Here is a 17,551-nt window from a genome sequence, read left to right on the forward strand (position 1 = left end):
GTTCTCCCCCATCCCAAAGCCCAGCAAGAGCAGGGGGTGGTGGGGATGGGGACAATGGTGCAGGAGGCCACGGGCTGCGCTGGGAGAGGGGCGCAGTGGGGAAGCAGGATCCGGCCCCTGCCAGGCACCACGGGTGGCCACGGTAGAGGGGGAGACAGAGAGCCTGGCCCGTGGGGGTGCCCCCAAAAAGCCCTGGGAAAAAGTGGTGTGCCCCCCTCCCCAAACCACAGTGCTTCACGGGGCACCCCCATCCTGGCACCCCCATCCTGGGGCACACTGGGCCCCCGGTGGGCACAGAAATCCCCTCCCCAGCCCCCCCAGCTGAGACACGGTGTCAAAACCAGCCCCAGAGCCCCCTGGCGTGGGACACGGCCCCGGGACTGGCACCCTCCTGCCACATCCCGGCGGCTTCCAGGGGACAGCGTCCCCACGGCTGGATCCACTCTGTCCCCGAGCCCCCACAGACATAACGCTGGGGCAGAGCTTCTAAAAAACAAAGTACAAACTTTATTTTGTTTCTTTACAAAGGCACAAGCCTCTTTTTTTTTTTCACTTTCTTAACAAAATATAATAGCTTCTCAATGAACACAAAGACCTGAAAATCGTAAAAAAAAATACAAAAAAATGAAAGAAACCGAGAGAGAAACAGCTGTGGTGGGGGAGGAACCTACCAAATACCAACAAGGCTCTACACACGACTGGCCTAAAACCCTACAGCCAAACGGGGGGGTGAGGGGGGCAGAGGCGGGGGGCAGAGGCGGGACAAAAGTGGGGCCCCCCCCGCCCACAACGAAAAACAGAAGCGACACAACCACGAAACAGAAAAGCTCTTCTCACCTGACGAACCCCGCAAACCGGATTAAGTGCTTAAAGGAGGGAGGGGAGAGGGAAGGGGAGCCCCACAGGGCCGGCACCAAAAACGGAACCCCAAAACCCCGTCCCCGCGGCGGGGCCGGGGCTGGGCGTGCCGGGCAGCCCGTGCTCCGACGAGCCGCATCCCGCTGGTGTTTGCTCTCGGGGTGGGTGGGAATCCTCGCCCCGGCACGGTGCAGGATGCTTGTGGGGAGCGGGAGCCGCGGCGGGGCGGGCGCACCCCGAGCCGGGGTCCCCGTCCCTCTGGGAGAACCGGTGCTGTGTCTGCGACCGCGTCGCTTGGAGTCTGCCCCCCCCTGCTTAAAAAAACGAAAAGTTTAAAACAAAGCAAAAAGAGGTGGAAAGAAATCAAAATCCCAACCGACATCCCCCCCCCCAGCCCCGGCGTCCCGAGGGAAACCCGGCTCCGGCCGGCACGGTGCCCGCTTGCCAGCGGGAACGCCGGGACCGGCTTTGGTTCTGCAGGATTTCCCGTGGGTGGGGGGCGAGTTTGATGAAACCGGGGGGCTGGGGGGGCTCTGACCCCCGCCCGGCCCAAACCCCGGCTGCACCCCGAGCCCCGGTTCCAGTTCTGTCCCCCCTCGAGTGCCCGCCGCCGCCCCCCCGCCCCGGCCCCCCCTGGCTCCCCGCTCGCTGGGAAGTGAGCAGCGAACGTCGCCTGGTTCTAGCGCTCTGATTTACAGTATTGGAAAAAGGTCATAAAAGAGACCCAAATCGCATCGTATTTTTTAAAAATTTCAGCATATTCTCTGACGTTTCCCTCCCTCGCCCCGCTCCCCGCCCCGGCTGCTGGCCGGGGGGTGTCAGGGCAGTTCCCCTTCCCCCGAGGGGTCTTCTTTGCTCTGGTCCATGGAGTCACTGTCGTTGCCCTCCGTGTCGGAGGCGGTGTCGGAGGCGGAGGGCTCGGGGCAGGCGCGCGCGGGCGTCACGATGACGGCACGCCGCTGCTCCTCTTCCTGCAGCTGCTTCTCCTGCGTCCCCTCGATGTGCTGGATCGCCTGCCGGGGGCAACCGACGGCCGTCAGGATGGTGACACCCCCCTCACGTCGGGTTTGGGGACCCCCACATCCCCGGGGCACCCTGTGGCGCTCCCCCCTGCAATGCCGCAGCCCTCCCTACCTGAACGATGGTGTCCAGGTTTTGCCGGGACGTGGAGACTGTGTTGATGACCGAGGATGGGCCCATGGTGACCACGGTGACGTGATGGGAGGGAGGCGGTGCTGGTACGATCACAGTGGGGTGGTGGGTGGGCGCTGGGGGACCGTGTGCTGGCAGGAGCTGGGCACAGAAGCAAACCCCCCCGTCAGCATGGCAAAGCCTCCCTCCGGGCGAGCCTCTGGGGAAACCCCCCCACCCAGGGCGACAGCTCCTGCCCCAAACCCCTCGTCCCCTTTGCCTCTGCCCTACCCAGAGCTGTGATCTGTAAGGGAACATCCCCAGGTCCCCGCACCCCAACACTGGTCTGCGCCCCGGACCAGTGCTGGGGGCCGCGTGGCCACCCTGACGCTGGTTATCAGGGACGGAAGCAGTGCCCTAACCCGTCCCTCCCGCTCGCAGCGGTGTTTTGCCGTGCTCCATGCCCAGTTTTCACTTGAGATAACTGTGGCTCGAAGCGAGGAGGGAACCAGAAGAGGGGCAGCCCCATAACTGCACACGGCGGTCAGGAGCCCCTGGAGCCGGGCAAGGCGGCGATGGGGAGCGCCGCTTGCCAAAAGGCCGTAAAAGCTCCATCAGCTGCTGCTCGCCCGTCCTAGATGGACACAAGAGGACGCCAGCTGAAAGCTGCAGTCAGCTTTGCTTTGGCAGAGCAGGAGGCATCCAGATGAACTGGAAGAATTCCTCCTCCCCCCCCCGTATCCTGAAGCTTTCGGTTTTCGGGCAGGCAGAGGCTTAAAGCCAGACCCGAGCGGCTGCTGTGCGCTCGCCCTGCTATCGTCCCGACCTGCTCAGCCGGGAACATGCCGCACCCCTCGAAGATCCCCGCTAAAACAGCGGGTGCAAAGAGCTGCCCTCGCAGGAGGCTAAGGAGCCTTCGCCTAAAAACAGGCTGAATTTCCCCAGGAGGTGGCTGGGAGGGCTCCTGCAGGGAAGCATCTCTGCAGAAGCCAAATGACAGAGGAAGCCAGTTTTCCTCACTCCCTTTTACGCTCCCCACCCCTAGGGGTGAAGGCTCCTATCCCTGCAGTCCTGCTACTTCTGCCAGGCAGCGATGCTTGCCAGCATGCCTGCTGCCCGTCCCAGCCTTGCAGGCGGCAGCGAGCAGTTTTGGCATCCCCAAAAATCAGCTGGAGTCCCCCAGTGAGACGTGAACCCTCGGCGCCAACCCCTTCCAAGCTTCCTAACACAGGCGCTTTGCCGGGACAGTGCTGCCCACCCCAGCCTCCCACAGGTGCCAAGCACATCATCAAACTGCCCTGACCCCTTGTGCTTCACCGCCCCGCGCATCCCGGGGGAAAGCCTGCAGGGACGGGGGCTGCCAGGGCGTCCCCGCAGCCAGGCAGGTGGTGGGATGCGTCCGCACTCACCTGGGTTCGGATCTGCTGCTCGCGCTCTAGCTTCTCCTGGTGCAGCAACCTCACCTGCTCCTGCTGCTGCTGGAGCTGCACTTGCTGAGCAATCACCTTCAGCTTCTCGGGGTACATGTGGGCCTCCAGGGAGCGAACCTGCCAGCAGAGAGGGCCCTGGCGTGTTGGGGGAGCACAGCCCATGCCGTGCACGCTGCCCTGACCCGAGCTGGGATGTCCCCGGGCACGGAGCCACGGGGTGGACGATGTGGAGACAAGGCGGAGAGCGCACGGCCGAGCCTGGGGACAGGGAGCTGGACAGCGGAGCCCTCTCCTTACAAGAGGGGCTCGCTACAAGAGGGGCTCGTCCCAGCCACGCAGCCGGACCCGCACCATCTCCAGCATCCCCACGGCACAGCCCGCTAGAGGGCGAGCCCGCCCCGCGCACGGCCGGCTCCGTCCCGCGGCCTCACCTGCTCCTCCAGCATCATGCGGACCGAGCGCTCCTTGTCCAGCTGCTGCCGGAGCTCGATCATCTCCCGCCGCAGGTCCTCGGCCTTCTCGTCCTCCCAAATGTCCGGCGAGCCGATGCCCTCGTCTTTGTCCTCCGCCCGTCGCCGCTTCGGGGAGGAGCCGCTGAACTCCTGCCACGGGGACGTGGAGTCAGGGGACGGGGCCCAGCCCTGGCGCTGCCCTCCTCTCCCAGCCCTCCACCCGGACCAGGGCTGGGCAGTGCCACCCCTGTGGCCATCCCCAGCACACCCCAGGGCTCCCCACAAGGGAAGGGGCTCCTGGGGACATGTGCAGCGTGTGGGGTCAGTGCCTCCATCCGCTCCCCCGGCCTGCCAGGAGGGCAGGGCATCTCCCCCCCCTCCATGTCCTAGGATGGACCCCGAGGAGCAGCAGCGAAGTGCTGAGCAGCGGGAACCGTCCCTTCCCCAGCCCCCAGGACTGTCCCCTCCCAGCGCCTGGGGCAGCACCTGGATGAACCGCTTGAGCTGGGTGTTCTGCTGCAGTAGCCGGGTCTTCTCCTGCTCCAGGGAGAAGATGTACTCCGCCGTCTGCTGGAGGATGGCCGCCTGCGGGAGAGCCGGGGGGGCGGTGAGGCAGCAGTCACGGTCCCTCCCCGAGCCCCCTGCCCCGCACCTCCCCTGGGATTTCCCTGCAGCCAGCGACCCCCACTTTGCCCTTCTCAGGCATCGCCCCACAAGCACTGTAGGAAACCACAAGGTGCGGGACCGACACCTGCGTCACCCATCGCCGCAGCCCCGGCTCACCTTGCTGAGCTTCTCCCCGTCCGTGTGCGGGATGAGGGTTTTCAGCGACTGGAAACCAGCGTTGATGCTCTGCATCCGCCTTCGCTCGTTGCTGTTGGCGATCTCCCTGCGTATCCGCCGCTCCTGGTCCCGCTGGGTCTCCGGAGTCAACGGGATGTTGGCCAAGCTGCGAGAGAGGTTGGGTGTTAGAGGTGGGGGGGCTGCACCCCCGTGCGTCCCCCAGGGACCGGCCGTTTGTGCTCTGCATCCCCAGCACCGCACTGTCTCGATTTGCACCCCCGAGCGGCGGAAAGGATGGGGAACACCGTGGGGAGAACCCTCCGGGAGGGCAGACCCGAATCCCGACAGCACGGCCAGAGCTGAGCCGGCGGGGCGAATGCTCCAGCTGCAGGCAGGTGGGGTGCAGCGCAACCTCTGTCCTGTGCAGGACGGGGAGAGGCTGCGTGACGCTGCTGTCGGGGCAAGCTGGCAATGCTCCCGTACCCGCAGGGCTCCAGAAAGCTCCGGAAAGCCGGGAGGAAGGGGGACTGACGGACACCCCGTGAGCAAAGACGGCCTGTCCGGGGCCACATGCGGGTGCCTGCTCCGCCGGCATCGCCTCTGAGCAGCCGCGGGGCCGTGCCACACCGTGCCCACGCGCTGGCAGGGGCCACGGGACCCCGCGCGGGCGGGAGGGCGAGGCCGCCGGCTGCGTCCCCGCGGGGCCGGCCAGCGTGTGTGGCCCCGGGAAGGCGGCTCCCTCCGCCCCGCTGATGGCTTCCAGATGACAGCTCCCAGCGGAGAAGCCCCCGTCCCGCCCGAAGCCGCAGCTCCCGCCTGCTTCCTGCGCGCCCTCGCCCCACAGCTGGGCCGGGAAACACCGCCGGCCACCGCCAACGTGCCCCGGCCGGGCGCTGCGCCCTGGTGAAGCCCAGGGCTGGGGGGGTCCCGGTTCTTCCCCCCGGCTCGGCTTCTTCAGCAGCCCCAAGGTGGTGCGGGGAGCAGGGAGACTGAATCCTGGCAAGCAGTGGTCAATAAATGAGCAGAACAAAAGGGGATCCGCGGCGGGAGGGAAGGGGCAGCACGCGCACCCTGCGCCTCCTCACCCCGTGGGGTGCTGGCACGCAGAGGACAGTGACGGTGGCACGGGGCAGCGAGCAGGGCGGCGAGCAACACAGAGCCCTGAATGCTGGGGCGACAGCCAGGCACCAAGACCAAAGCAGGCGACGTGTGCCGCAGCCTGCCCCCGCCGCCAGGCGCCCAGCTCCGTGCAGAGCCGGGGCTAGGAAAGCTGCGAAATGCCGAAGACAAAACAGAGGGGACAGGCGGCCGGCACGAGGCGAGATAAGAGGGGCTTTGGCCTTCCCCTGCAGGCAGCAGCGCCGTGCACGGCCCCAGCCTGCGTTTTAACATGCGTCCAGGTGCCAAGCAGCGCCGGGGCTGACGCCACGGTGCAGGCACAGCGAGCCGAGCCTCCCCGCCGCCTCTCGCCCCTCGTCTGCATCGCGCCGGGTGCGGGGCCATGGTGTTATCTTCAGCTCCAGCACGGGGAGCCGGGACCGTGCCACCAAACGCCTCGCTCAGGCTGGGAAGCAAAGCCGTGTGTCTGGGGAAGGTCCTGGCTCAGCCCACGGGGACGGGGAAGACGCCGGTGCCCGGCTGCCCAGACAGCGCCGCGGTGCAGGCTGGCGCTGGGTGAGGAGCACTGGAGGCACCGGATCCCCCGGCACAGCTCCGCAGGGGTGCCCCGGGGCTCTGCATGGGTCCTGGGGCTCTGCCCCGCATGTGCCCATCGCGGCCGTTAGGACGCGGCGCGACGTTGGGGCAGCCACAGCAGTGGGCACGGGCTCACGTCCCCTCGTCGTGGGGACAACCCTGCCGAGAGCGAGTGTGGAGGCTGCCAAGGTCACCGTCCCTCCTCAAGGGCAGGATCTGCCCCTCGTCATCCTGCACTGATGCCTCTCAGGCCCGAGAGCCACCAGCTGCAAGCCCACAAGGGGAATTAGATGGGGATGTTTCAGGCCGGGCAGCGCGGAACCAGTTTCTTAAATACAAGAAAAGGAGGAAGAGCCCGTTTCCTCACCAGCAGACCTCTCGTAACCTTCCCCAGCTGCTCTTCCTGGGAAGAGACCTAAAAAGTGACAGCTAAATACAGAAAGGGGAAAAAGAAAGGCCTCGATTCAGAAGCTGTCCTGGCGCCCAGTGCCGCCCTGGGAGCAGGCTCCACACCGGCATCTCCACACGGTGCTCGGCTGCTGCCTGCCCGCACCTGCCCACGGCGGCCGTGCTGCAGCCACAGGGACGGGGGCAGAGCCCCGAGCGGGGCAGATCCAGCCCCAGCTCCAGCCCCGCCGTGCTGGGACGCGCCAGCAGCGCACCCGGGCTCTCCCTTCCTGCTCCGGCCGCTCCTGTGCACGGAAGCGCTTGTGCCATAAAAGCCACGGCGGGGAGAAGCCCCGGGGTGCCCACAGCCCCCACCCCGTGCCGCGGGTGCACCCGGACACGAGGCGTGGGCTGGGCGGGTAGAATTTGATCCTTCCCTCTCCAGCTGCATGGCTGTACCCACGTGGGACCTGGCGGGGACACCAACGCTCGCATGGACCTCGAGGAAAGCAAAACCACGGGGGATCAAAGCCGGCCGCCACCACACAACTCATGAGGACGTGCCGGGGCTCTGCGGGCGCCCCGCTGTGCCAGCCCGTGTTTGTCGGTGCCTGCAGCTCCCAGCCTGGGCTGCACCGGTGGGCTGGATGTCCCCGAGCTCGGGGTGTTCCCAAGCTCGGGGTGTCCCCAAGCTCCCAAGCTGGGTGTTGCTGCACTCTTCAAGCTCTCAGGCAGGGTGTCCCCGAGCTCAGGGTTTACCCGAGCACCCTGAGCTCGCCAGCTGGGTGTCCCCAAGCTTCCTGAGCTCACAGGTATGGCATCCCTGGGGCTACCCATGCACGCAGGCAGGGTAGGGCATCCCCAGGCTCGAAGGCAAGGTGTCCCCGAGCTCCCCAAGCTTGCAGGCAGGACGCACCCAGGTTCCCCGAGCTCCCAGGCAGGGCGTACACACAGTCCCCAAGCCTGCACGAAGGGGATAGTGTCCCCAAACTCCGAGGCAGGGTGCACCTGGGTCCCCCAAGCTCGCAGGAAAGGCAGGGTGTCTCCAGGCACGTGGGCAGGGCATCCCTGAGCTCCCCAGGCTCACAGGCAGGGTGTCCCCAAGCTCCCCGAGTTTGCAAGAGGGGCGCACCCCAGCTCCCCGAGCTCACGGGCAGGGCGTCCCGGAGCTCCCCAAGCTCACAAGGAGGGCGCACCCCAGCTCCCCGAGCCCCCCGGGGGCAGCACCCGCCTCCCCAGGCCGTGCGCCCCCGAGCTCCCCGCGCCCTGGGGCAGGCCCGGGCACCCCCCAGCCCCTGTAGGGGGCCACGTCCACACGGCGCCCACGCCGCAGCCGGGCCTGGGGCCGTGTGGGTGTCGGTGTGCGTGTGTATATGTGTGTGTACATGTGTGTGTGTGTGTACATGTGTGTGTGTGCACGTCTGTGTGCGTGTGCGCGGGGGCCCGGCAGAGGCCCGAGCAGGCCCCGCGCAGGGCCGGGCCGCCATGGAGCCGCGTGGGGACCCGCCGGGGCCGCACCCGGGCCGAGGGCGGGGCGGAGGGGCCGGGGCCGGGACCGGGGCCGGGATCGGGGCCGCCATCCCCTTCCTCCTCCTCCCCTCCGTCCTCGTCCTCCCGCGGCCGGGCCCGTGCCCGCCGCAGCCGCCCCCCCCCCCTCCCCCCCACCCCCGGGGGCGGCCTCGCTTTGTGCGGCGGGGCCCCGCGGATCGCGGCCGGGCTCCGCACTACAAGTCCCGGCAGCCCCGGGCCCGGCCCGCCTCCTCCGGGAGGGCTGCAGAGTCACGGCCGGGCCCGCAGTAAACACACCCCCCCGGCCCCGCCGCACGCCCCCCGCCGCCGCCCCCCCGGCCCCGCCGCCCGCCGCCGGGGCGCCCCCGGGCCCCCTCCTCCTCCTCCTCCGGGCTCCGCTGCCCCCCATCCCCGTCCCCGGGGGGCACGGGGCGGCCCGGTGCCGCCCCCCCTCTGTCTCCCCGCCGCCCCAGCACCGCCAGCAGCGGCGGCGGGGCCCCCCCGGAGGCCGCATGGCCGCTGGCGGGGCCCGGCCCCATGTGCGCGGCGCCCCCGGGCGCGCACCCACGTGCGGAGCGGCGGCCCCGGGAGCGCGGCTGGGGGCGGGGGGGGGGGGGGGGGAGTAATACAGAGAAATTTTTTTTTTTTTAAAAGCATAAAATAATAATAATAATAAAAAGAAAAAAAGAGAGAGAGAAAATGGTGGAAAGGGGCATAAGCGCGGGGAGAGCCGTGCCCCACCTGCAGAGCCCGCCGATGACCTCCTTCTCGGATTTCCTGAAGTGCTGCAGGGAGGGCATCTTCGGGGCGGGCACCATGAAGTACTCCATGCCGGGCTGCTCGGCCGCCGGGCCGGGCTGGGAGCGGCGTGCGGGGCCGGGCGGTGCGTGTGCGGGTGTGAGTGTGCGTGTGCGTGTGTCTCACAAGGCGGGAAACAGCTGGGGAGAGCACAGCAGCGCTCCCTCCCCCGGCGGCGCCGCCTCCGCCAGCCACCGGCCCATGTAAACAAAGGACGGCGCGGGCTCCGCCGGGGAGAGGGGGGAGAGGGGCTTCGGGGGGGCGAAGGGGGCTCGGGGCGGGGGTGTAGAGGGGGAGCCGGGGCGCTGCGGGGATCGCAAGGGCTCGCGGGCGGCCTGGCGGGCGGTGCGTTGCCCGCAACGCCCCGGCCGCCGTCCCCGTGCCCGTGCCGTGCTGCCCCGACGCGTGCTGGCCGAGCAGGGCCCCGGCGCGGCCGGTGGCACCCCCGGGATTGTGGCCTGCCGGGTCCTGGCATCGTCCCGTCCGACCCTGTCCCGTCCCGTCCTACCCCATCCCGTTCTTTCCTGTCCCCATCCTATCCCTGTCCCGTCCTGTGCCACCCCCAACTGACCTTATCCTGCTCTGTCCTGTCCCATCCCGTCTGGCCCTATCCCATCCCGTCTGGCCCTATCCCTATCCCATCCCTATCCCATCCAGCACCACCCCCTCCTGACCATATCCTGCTGTCCTAACCCCATCCCATCCTATCCGACCCTATCCCATCTGAACGTATCCCATCCAACCCTATCCCATCCTTTCCTGTCCCCATCCCATCCCATCCTATCCCATCCCATCCTTTCCCATCCCCATACTATCCCTATCCCATCCTGCATCACCCCCTCCTGACCATATTCTGCTGTCCTGTCCCCATCCCATCCCATCTGACCCTATCCCATCTGAACGTATCCCAGCCAACCCTATTCCATCCTTTCTTGTCCCTGTCCCATCCTGTCCTACCCCATCCCATCCTTTCCTACCCCCATTCCATTCCTATCCCATTCTGTGCCACCCCCCCAACCCTATCCTGCTCTGTCCTGTCCCCATCCCAGCCTATCCCATCTCATCTGACCCTATCCCATCCTTTCCTATCTCCGTCCCATCCTGTCCCAGCCCAGCCCAGCCCAGCCCATCCTTTCCTATCCCATCTGACTCTATCCCATCCTTTCCTATCCCATTTGGCTCTATCTGCTCTGTCCTGTCCTCATCCCGTCCCATCCCATCCTATCCCATCCTGTCCTACCCTATCCCATCCTGTGCCACCCCCACCTGACCCTATCGTGCTCTGTCCTGTCCCCATCCCATCCCATCCAAACCTACCTCATTTGACCCTATCCCATCCTTTCCTATCCCCATCCCATCCCTATCCTATCCTATGCCACCCCATCTGATCCTATCCCTGTCCCATCCTGTCCCCGTCCCATCCTGCCCTGTCCCATCTGACCCTATCCCATCCTACCCCATCCTTTCCTATCCCCATCCCATCCCTATCCCATGCTGTGCCACCCCCACCTGATCCTATCCTTCTGTGTCCTGTCCCCATCCCATTGTATCCCATCTGACCCTATCACATCCCATTGTATCCCATTTGACCAAATCCCATCCTTTCATATTCCTGTCCCATCCTCTCCTACCACATCCCATCCCATCCTTTCCTATCCCCATTCCATCCCCGTCCCATCCTGTGCCATCCCCTCCTGACCCCATCCCATCCCGTCTGTCCCCATCCCAACCCACCATATCCCATCTGACCCTATCCCATCCTATCCCATCCTTTCCTATCCCCATCCCATCCCTATCCTATCCTCTGCCACCCCCACCTGATCCTATCCTGCTCTGTCCTGTTCCCATCCCATCTGACCCTATCACATCCCGTGCTATCCCATCCCATCCTATCCCATCCGACCCTATCCCATCCCATCCTATCCTATCTATCCCTATCTCATTATCCCATCCCATCCTATCCCATCCCATCCTATCTATCCCTATCTCATTATCCCATCCCATCCTATCCCATCCTATCCTATCCCATCTATCCCTATCCCATTATCCCATCCCATCCTATCCCATCCCGTCCTTTCCTATCCCTGTCCCATCCCTATCCCATCCTGTGCTACACCATCCGATCCTATCCCCATCCCATCCTGTCCTATCCCATCCGGTGCCACCCCATCTGATCCCATCCTGCCCTGTCCCATCTGTCCCCATCCCATCCTTTCCTACCCCCATCACATCCCAACCACCCTATCCTTGTCCCATCCTGTGCCACCCCATCTGACCCTGTCCCCCTCTGTCCTGTCCCCACCCCCGTCCCCATCCCACCCCATTCCGTCCCCGTGGGGCTGCCAAATGGGGCTGGGGGGGGGCAGGGGGCGGCTTGGGGGGCTGGGGGGCCTTGGGGGGGTGGGCTCAGAGCACTTGTGGGGCTCAGAGGTGGCTTTGGGGACCACGGGGCTCACGGCACAGTGGGATTTTGGGAGGCCCCACAGGGGGACGGTGGTGTACGGGGGGGGGGGGGGCACATTGGTGACAACTCCCCTGGGGGGGCACAACGCCGTGGCGGATGTCCCCGGGGGGGCTGGAAGCCACCCGCCACGGGGCTGTGCCCCGCTTTCAGCTCTGATCCCCCCCCCCCCCCCAAACACACGCGTGGGGCGTGACAGCGGGGACACCCCCCCGCGGCCCTGCAGCCGGGCCAAGCCGCCACATCCTGCCTGCGGAAGGAGCCCCGGGGACAACCCCCCCGTGTGCCCCCCCCCCCCCCCGCCCCATCCCGCCCCCTTCCCCCCCTCCCTCCCTCCCTCCTCCAGCCGCACCGCGGGGGGGTGACGTCATAGGGAGGCCCTGCCAGGCCGTGACGTCACGGAGCGGCGCTGGCGTCACGCGGGAGATTCGCCCCCCCCCCCCCTCCCACCCGAGTTCCCCCGAGCAGGGGAGGGGGGGGGGCGGGCCGGGGGGATTCGCTTCCTGCATCCGGAGGGGGGGGGGGGGGGTCCCCGCGCCACGTCCCCCCCCTCCTCCTCTTCTTCCCCCCCCCACGCGTGACACCGGGCACGGCCACAGCCCCCCCCCCCCCCCCGCGGGGCAGCAGCGTCCACGCGTGTGCGCGTCCCCGCAGCGGGGCTCCCCCTTCCCCCTTCCCCCGCCGCTCTCTCCGTGTCCGCGTGTGTCCGTGTGTCCGTCCGTGTGCCCCCCCCCCCCCAACAACCCGCAGCCCCCCCCCCGGCCCCCGGGGCGGGCCCAGGCATGCGCTCAGCTCCCACCCGCGAATGGCTGCCGGGGCGGCGGCGCGGCGGGGCCGGTCCTAGCGGGGCGCTCGGTGGGGCGGCCATAAATCACGGCGGGCAGAGCCCCCGCCCCGCCCCGGGGCTGCCGGCCGGCCGGGGGGGGGGGCCCCGCCGTTCCCACCGCCCCCGGCCCCGGCGCTCGGCGCCTCGCAGATGTGGCGGAGCCGCCCGCTGGCCCCGCGGCGGGGGGGGGCCGTGCGCCAAGCCCCGCGCTGAGCCGCCCGCAGGTAGGCAGCGGTCCGGGGGGGGGGGGGGGTGATGATGGTGATGATGGTGCCGGTGCTGCTGGTGGGTCCCCCCCCGGACGCGTGACAGCCCCCCCAGGGGGCTCCCGGCGTGCCCCCCCCCCGCAAGCCGCTCGCCTTTTGTGTCACCCACCCGTGACCGCGTCCTCCCTCCGGCTCCGTCCTTGCGCTGCTGGCGGTGGCGGGGGGGGGGGGGGATGCTCGGGGCTTTATTTATCCGGGCGGCGATTTATTTTTTATTTATATTTATTTATTTATTGGGGGGGGGGGGCGGTGATGTCACCCCGTCGCTGGGTCCCCCCCCCCCCACGATCCCCCCACTGCCCGGAGCGGGGTGGCTGTGGGCTGCCCGGGGACCCCCGGCTGTCCCCGCAGCGAGGCCGTGGGAGGCTTTGGCGGCCCCCCCCCCCCGGAGCCATTTCAGCTGCCCGACAGAAGCCGCTTCCCCCTGACCCCCCCCCAACGGCACCCCACGAAACCCGTCCCGAGTGGGGTGGGGACACACACGGGGACAGAGCGGGGGCCGCCCGCTCTTGGGCACCGGCCTGGCACAGGGCCGCGTCCCGGCAGCGTTTGGGTTCGTCGCCCCCCCAGACCCCACCCGTGTCCCCCCCCCCCCCCGCCGCCCCGCGAGGCTCCATCGCCGCATCCCCGCGTGGGGCGGGGGCCGCGGGTGGCAGGAAGAGGAAGCGGCCCCAGACGTGGGTTTGGGCGTTTTAAAGCGCCTGGGGCTGCGCCCCTCCCCTGGGCCCCCCCCGTGTCCCGACCCCCCCCCCCCCCCGTGGGGTCAGCCCCCACGCCGCACACCCGGCTCCCCCCCCCCCAGTGCGTGCCGTGGGGCCCCGCGCCCGTGGGTGCCGCCTGTCCGTCCTGGGGGTGCAGGGAGAGGCGGGGGGGGGGGGGGGGCTCAGGGCAGCGCCCCAACTATGGGGCAGGGGGGCTCTGCCCCCCCCCAGCCCCCCAGCTGCAGTGGGGCAGGCCCCACGGCCCCCGTGGGGGGGGGGGCACCACCCTATGCAGCCCCCCCCTCCCCCAGCTGCTATGGGGCGGGAGGGAGCTCACCCCCATGGGGCCAGCCCCACAGCCGGCCGGGGGGGGGCGAGGCGGGGGGTGTCTGTGTGTGTGTGTGTGTGCGGTGGGGGGGGGTCTCCCCACCCCCGCGGCCGGGCCCCCCTGCGTGTCCCCCCCCCCCCCCGCGGCTCCTCCGCATTCCTCAGCGTCTGCGCCGCGCTGGAGCCCGGCCAGCGCGGGGGGCCCCGGCGGCGGGGCAGGGCGGGGGCCGGGCCCCCCGGGGGGCGGCAACGGCAGCGGGAAGGGGGGGGGGGGGGGGGGGGGGGCGTGGGTGTGTTGTGGGGGGGGGACGCGGGGGGGCCCCACGGTGCCACGTGTGCTGGGTGCGCTGCGCCCCCTGCCCGGCCCCACGCCCCCCCCCCCCCCCCGCGCGCGCACACACCGGGATGGAGGAAAAAGGGGCTGGGGAAAGGGGAGGGGGGGGCACCGGGGAAGAGGGGGGGGTGGGAAGGGGCGGGGGGGGGCCGAGGAGGAGCCGGGGGGGGCCCCGAGCCGAGCCGCGGGCAGCCCCTGCCCGGCCCCAGCGGCGGAGGGGCCCCGGCGGGGGAGGAAGCCGGGGCTGGGGCCAACGCGCTCGGGTCACGGCGGGGCTGGAGCCGCCGCCGCCCCTGGGAAAGGGCGGGGGGGGGCTGGGGGGGGGGCACCGCGGGAGGTGGGGGGGGCCCGGCGGCCACCCCCGTAGGCGCAGGGGCGGGGGGGTCGCGGGGGAATCCCCGGGGGGGGGGGGCGGGGAACGGGGCCGTGTCCGCCCCGGGGGATGGGGATGGGGTCGGGCACGGCCCCGCGCCCCCCCCCCCCCCCCCTCCTCCGTGCCCCCCCCGTCGCCCCCGCGCTGCGCCCTGCCCTTTGCCCGCCGCGGGAGGGGACACCGGGACACGGGGACACCGGCACGGCCCCGGCCCCGTGCCAGCGCCCCGCGGCCTTGAGCCCGTGCCAGACCCCCCCCCCCCCCCCGCGGCGGGGGGCCGGGCCGGGCGATGCGGTGGTGACCCCCCCCCCCCCCCAAACACCGTGCCGTCCTCCTTCCCCGCAGCCCCCCGCCCGCCGCCGCCATGCATTCGCTGGACGAGCCGCTGGACCTGAAGCTGAGCATCTCCAAGCTGCGGGCCGCCCGGGACAAGCGGGAGCGGGGCCCCCCCTGCGCCCGGCCCCGCGCCCCCCCGCGCCAGGACGCCCCGCCGGCCGGGGAGAGCCGGGGCTCGGCGCGGGGGGGGCGCCGGGCGGGGCCGGCCCCCGGCCTCCTGGCACACTCCAAGCTGCTGGAGAAGCGGGACGGGCGCTTCCCCCCCGTGCCCGTCATGGACCTGAGCCTCTCGCCCCCCCCGGGCGTGGAGTCCCTGGGGGGCAGCGCCCCGCTGTCCCCCGAGAGGCCGGGGGCGAGCGACCTGCCCCTGCCCGCCGTCCCCCACGTGAGTACGGCCGGGACCCCCCCCCTCTCCACCTGCACGACCCCCCTCCTGGCATCCCCGAGCCGCCCCATTTCTTTTTTTTGGGTCGGGGGGGGGGGGGATGGCCCTGCGGGCTGGCCCCCTCCCCGACTGCCGTCCCCCTGGGTTCTGCCGCAGGATTTCCAGTCCCTGCGCTACATCGACGGCATCCCCAGCTCCTTCCAGTTCTTCCTGCCGCTCAGCGCCGGGGGGGCCCTGCACCTGCCCTCCTCCGCCTTCCTGCCCCCCCCCAAGGACAAGCGCCTCTCCCCGGAGCTGCCCCTGCCCAAACAGCTCGTCTGCCGCTGGTCCAAGGTCAGCTGGGGGGGGGGATGTGGGGCTGGGGGGCAGCCGATATAGGGCTGGAGGAGGGGGCTGATGCGAGGGGTCATATGCGTTTCCCCAGCCCCTCACGCTGAGCACAGGGCACGCATGGGAGTCGGGGGGTCCTCAGGGATGGGGACCTGGAGGGGCATGGAGGGTCCCCAGCCCTCCCCCCACCCTCACCCCCAGCCTCCTGCCCACAGTGCAACCAGTTCTTCGACCTCCTGCAAGACCTCGTGGACCACGTCAACGACTTCCACGTCAAGCCCGAGAAGGACGCGGGGTACTGCTGCCACTGGGAGGGCTGCGCCCGCCACGGCCGGGGCTTCAACGCCAGGTGGGTGCGGAGGGGGGGGGACACACCTCGGGCTCCATGGGGGACTTTGGGGCTGGGGGCGCAGCGCTGCACCCCCGGGCAGGGCTGGGCTGTGAGGGTGGATGGCGCTGGGTGACCGCACCGGGTGTCCCCGCGAGCTGTGGTAGGTGGCAAAGTGGGGTGGGCGGGGGGCGTGGGTTTGGGGTCGGGCCCGGCCCCCCCAGCTGACGGCTGCGGGTGCAGGTACAAGATGCTGATCCACATCCGGACGCACACCAACGAGAAGCCGCATCGCTGCCCCACCTGCAACAAGAGCTTCTCCCGCCTGGAGAACCTGAAGATCCACAACCGCTCGCACACAGGTCAGGGTGCGGGGCCGGAGTGTGGGGGGGGTGGCCCGGCGGGGGGGTGGCGGAGGCGTCCGGCCCCGCCAGACCCGGCACTATGCCGTCCCGCAGGCGAGAAGCCCTACATCTGCCCCTACGAAGGCTGCAACAAGCGCTACTCCAACTCCAGCGACCGCTTCAAGCACACCCGCACCCACTACGTGGAGAAGCCCTACTACTGCAAGATGCCGGGCTGCCACAAGCGCTACACGGACCCCAGCTCGCTCCGCAAGCACATCAAGGCCCACGGCCACTTCGTGTCCCACGAGCACCAGGAGATGCTCAAGGGCCACCCACCCCCCAAGACGCCCCTGGGCTCGGCGGACGTGCCCTACGTCAACGGGGCGCAGCTCGTCATCCCCAACCCCGCCGCCCTCTTCGCCCCCCACGGGCTGCCGGGGCTGCCCATCCCGCTGGCGCCGGCCCCGCTCGACCTGAGCGCGCTGGGCTGCGGGGCGGGGGGCTCGGGGGGGCTGCCCGCCCTGCCCGGCCCCGCGCTGCCCCTCAACGGCGGCCCCCTGAACTTGGCCAAGAGCCCGCTGCTGTCCTCGCCCTTCGCGGCCGGCGGCCTGGGGCTGCCCGTCATGTCGCTGCTGGCCGGCGGGGCCAAGGCCGAGGCCGAGAAGGCGGCGGGGGCCGAGGGCCGCAAGGGCGGCAAGGGGCCGGAGAGCCGCAAGCCGGGCTGCGAAAGGACGGAGCTGGGGCGCCTGCGGGCCCCCCCCGAGAGCCTGGCGCTGCTGCCGGGGGCTGTGCTCGACCTGTCGGCTGGCATCGGGGCGGCCAGCAGCCCCCCCGAGGCGCTGCCGCCTGGCTGGGTCGTCATCCCACCCGGCTCCCTGCTGCTCAAGCCGGCCGTGGTGAATTGAGGGGCCGGCCCCGCTCCCGAAAATGGGGGGGGGACACGCCAAGACCCCCGGTGCTGCCTCTGCCAGCAGCGGGTCTGCGCACGATTCTAACCTTCACGAAAGAAGATCGGACTCTTCTGAGAATAGCAATAATCCCTCGGCGCACAGAGCCAGCCGCGACCCCGTGCTGCTGCTCGGCGTGAGCGCCACGGCCCCGCGGGGTGGGCCTGGGGGGCCCTGCTCTGCGCCCAGCCCCGGCCTCGGCAGCCGGAGACGCCGCTATTTATTTATCGACCAGACCCCTGCTCTGACGGGGCCCCTGTTGGGCTCTTCTGCTGTCGCTGACTTGGCGTCTCCCTGCCCGAGGCCTCGGCCCCGCCGGTGTCAGCCCGGGGCTGCCGTGGGGACAGCAGGGTGACAGCTCGGGGGCTGCTCCCGCGGCTCCTGGGTGCCCGTCCCCAAACGCCCGCTCCGCGGCTGGGCCACCCCGCGCCGCCTCCCCGGCCCTCCCCGTGACAAGGCACACGGCCGCGTGTGCCGCTCGCCGCACCGGCTCCGCACCGGGGCAGAGCCACTGTGTTTAGCTATGTTCATACCTAACCATGTAACG

At 69.8% G+C, this 17,551-nt stretch overlaps 2 protein-coding genes across 3 annotated transcripts; one reads left to right on the forward strand and one right to left on the reverse strand.

The window, feature by feature from the left end:
* Positions 1 to 484: 484 nt before the first annotated feature.
* On the reverse strand, positions 485 to 11,339 carry TFAP4 (transcription factor AP-4). 2 transcript variants are annotated; one of them, XM_066977541.1, is made up of 7 exons: positions 8,987 to 11,339; positions 4,655 to 4,820; positions 4,358 to 4,456; positions 3,851 to 4,021; positions 3,399 to 3,536; positions 1,993 to 2,151; positions 485 to 1,871 (listed from the first exon to the last, which is right to left on the reverse strand). In XM_066977541.1, exons 1-7 carry the CDS (start codon positions 9,073 to 9,075, stop codon positions 1,677 to 1,679), a joined length of 1,017 nt encoding a protein of 338 aa, XP_066833642.1. In that variant the 5' UTR covers positions 9,076 to 11,339; the 3' UTR covers positions 485 to 1,676. The 2 variants fall into 2 exon arrangements, with proteins under 2 accessions (XP_066833642.1, XP_047923708.1); XM_048067751.2 differs by lacking the exon at positions 8,987 to 11,339 and adding an exon at positions 5,138 to 7,912.
* A 980-nt stretch (positions 11,340 to 12,319) lies between these two features.
* GLIS2 (GLIS family zinc finger 2) lies at positions 12,320 to 17,103 on the forward strand. The gene is made up of 6 exons (XM_066977537.1): positions 12,320 to 12,554; positions 14,677 to 15,052; positions 15,209 to 15,385; positions 15,598 to 15,731; positions 15,954 to 16,072; positions 16,169 to 17,103. Exons 2-6 carry the CDS (start codon positions 14,696 to 14,698, stop codon positions 16,960 to 16,962), a joined length of 1,581 nt encoding a protein of 526 aa, XP_066833638.1. The 5' UTR covers positions 12,320 to 12,554; positions 14,677 to 14,695; the 3' UTR covers positions 16,963 to 17,103.
* Positions 17,104 to 17,551: the final 448 nt, after the last annotated feature.

The sequence above is a fragment of the Anser cygnoides genome, chromosome 15 (genome assembly GCF_040182565.1).
Source record: "Anser cygnoides isolate HZ-2024a breed goose chromosome 15, Taihu_goose_T2T_genome, whole genome shotgun sequence".
NCBI lineage: Eukaryota > Metazoa > Chordata > Aves > Anseriformes > Anatidae > Anser > Anser cygnoides.

Bases quoted from the DNA above. Each gene is read 5' to 3' on its own strand.
- TFAP4 (XM_066977541.1), bottom strand. From the start codon at position 9,075: ATGGAGTACTTCATGGTGCCCGCCCCGAAGATGCCCTCCCTGCAGCAC. The intron at 4,022-4,357 runs GTGCTGCCCCAG...TCCCCGTGGCAG, and splicing joins AGCTCAAGCGGTTCATCCAG to GAGTTCAGCGGCTCCTCCCC. The intron at 1,872-1,992 runs GTAGGGAGGGCT...TGCCCCCGGCAG, and splicing joins ACCTGGACACCATCGTTCAG to GCGATCCAGCACATCGAGGG.
- GLIS2 (XM_066977537.1), top strand. From the start codon at position 14,696: ATGCATTCGCTGGACGAGCCGCTGGACCTGAAGCTGAGCATCTCCAAG. The intron at 15,386-15,597 runs GTCAGCTGGGGG...TCCTGCCCACAG, and splicing joins TCGTCTGCCGCTGGTCCAAG to TGCAACCAGTTCTTCGACCT. The intron at 15,732-15,953 runs GTGGGTGCGGAG...CTGCGGGTGCAG, and splicing joins GGCCGGGGCTTCAACGCCAG to GTACAAGATGCTGATCCACA.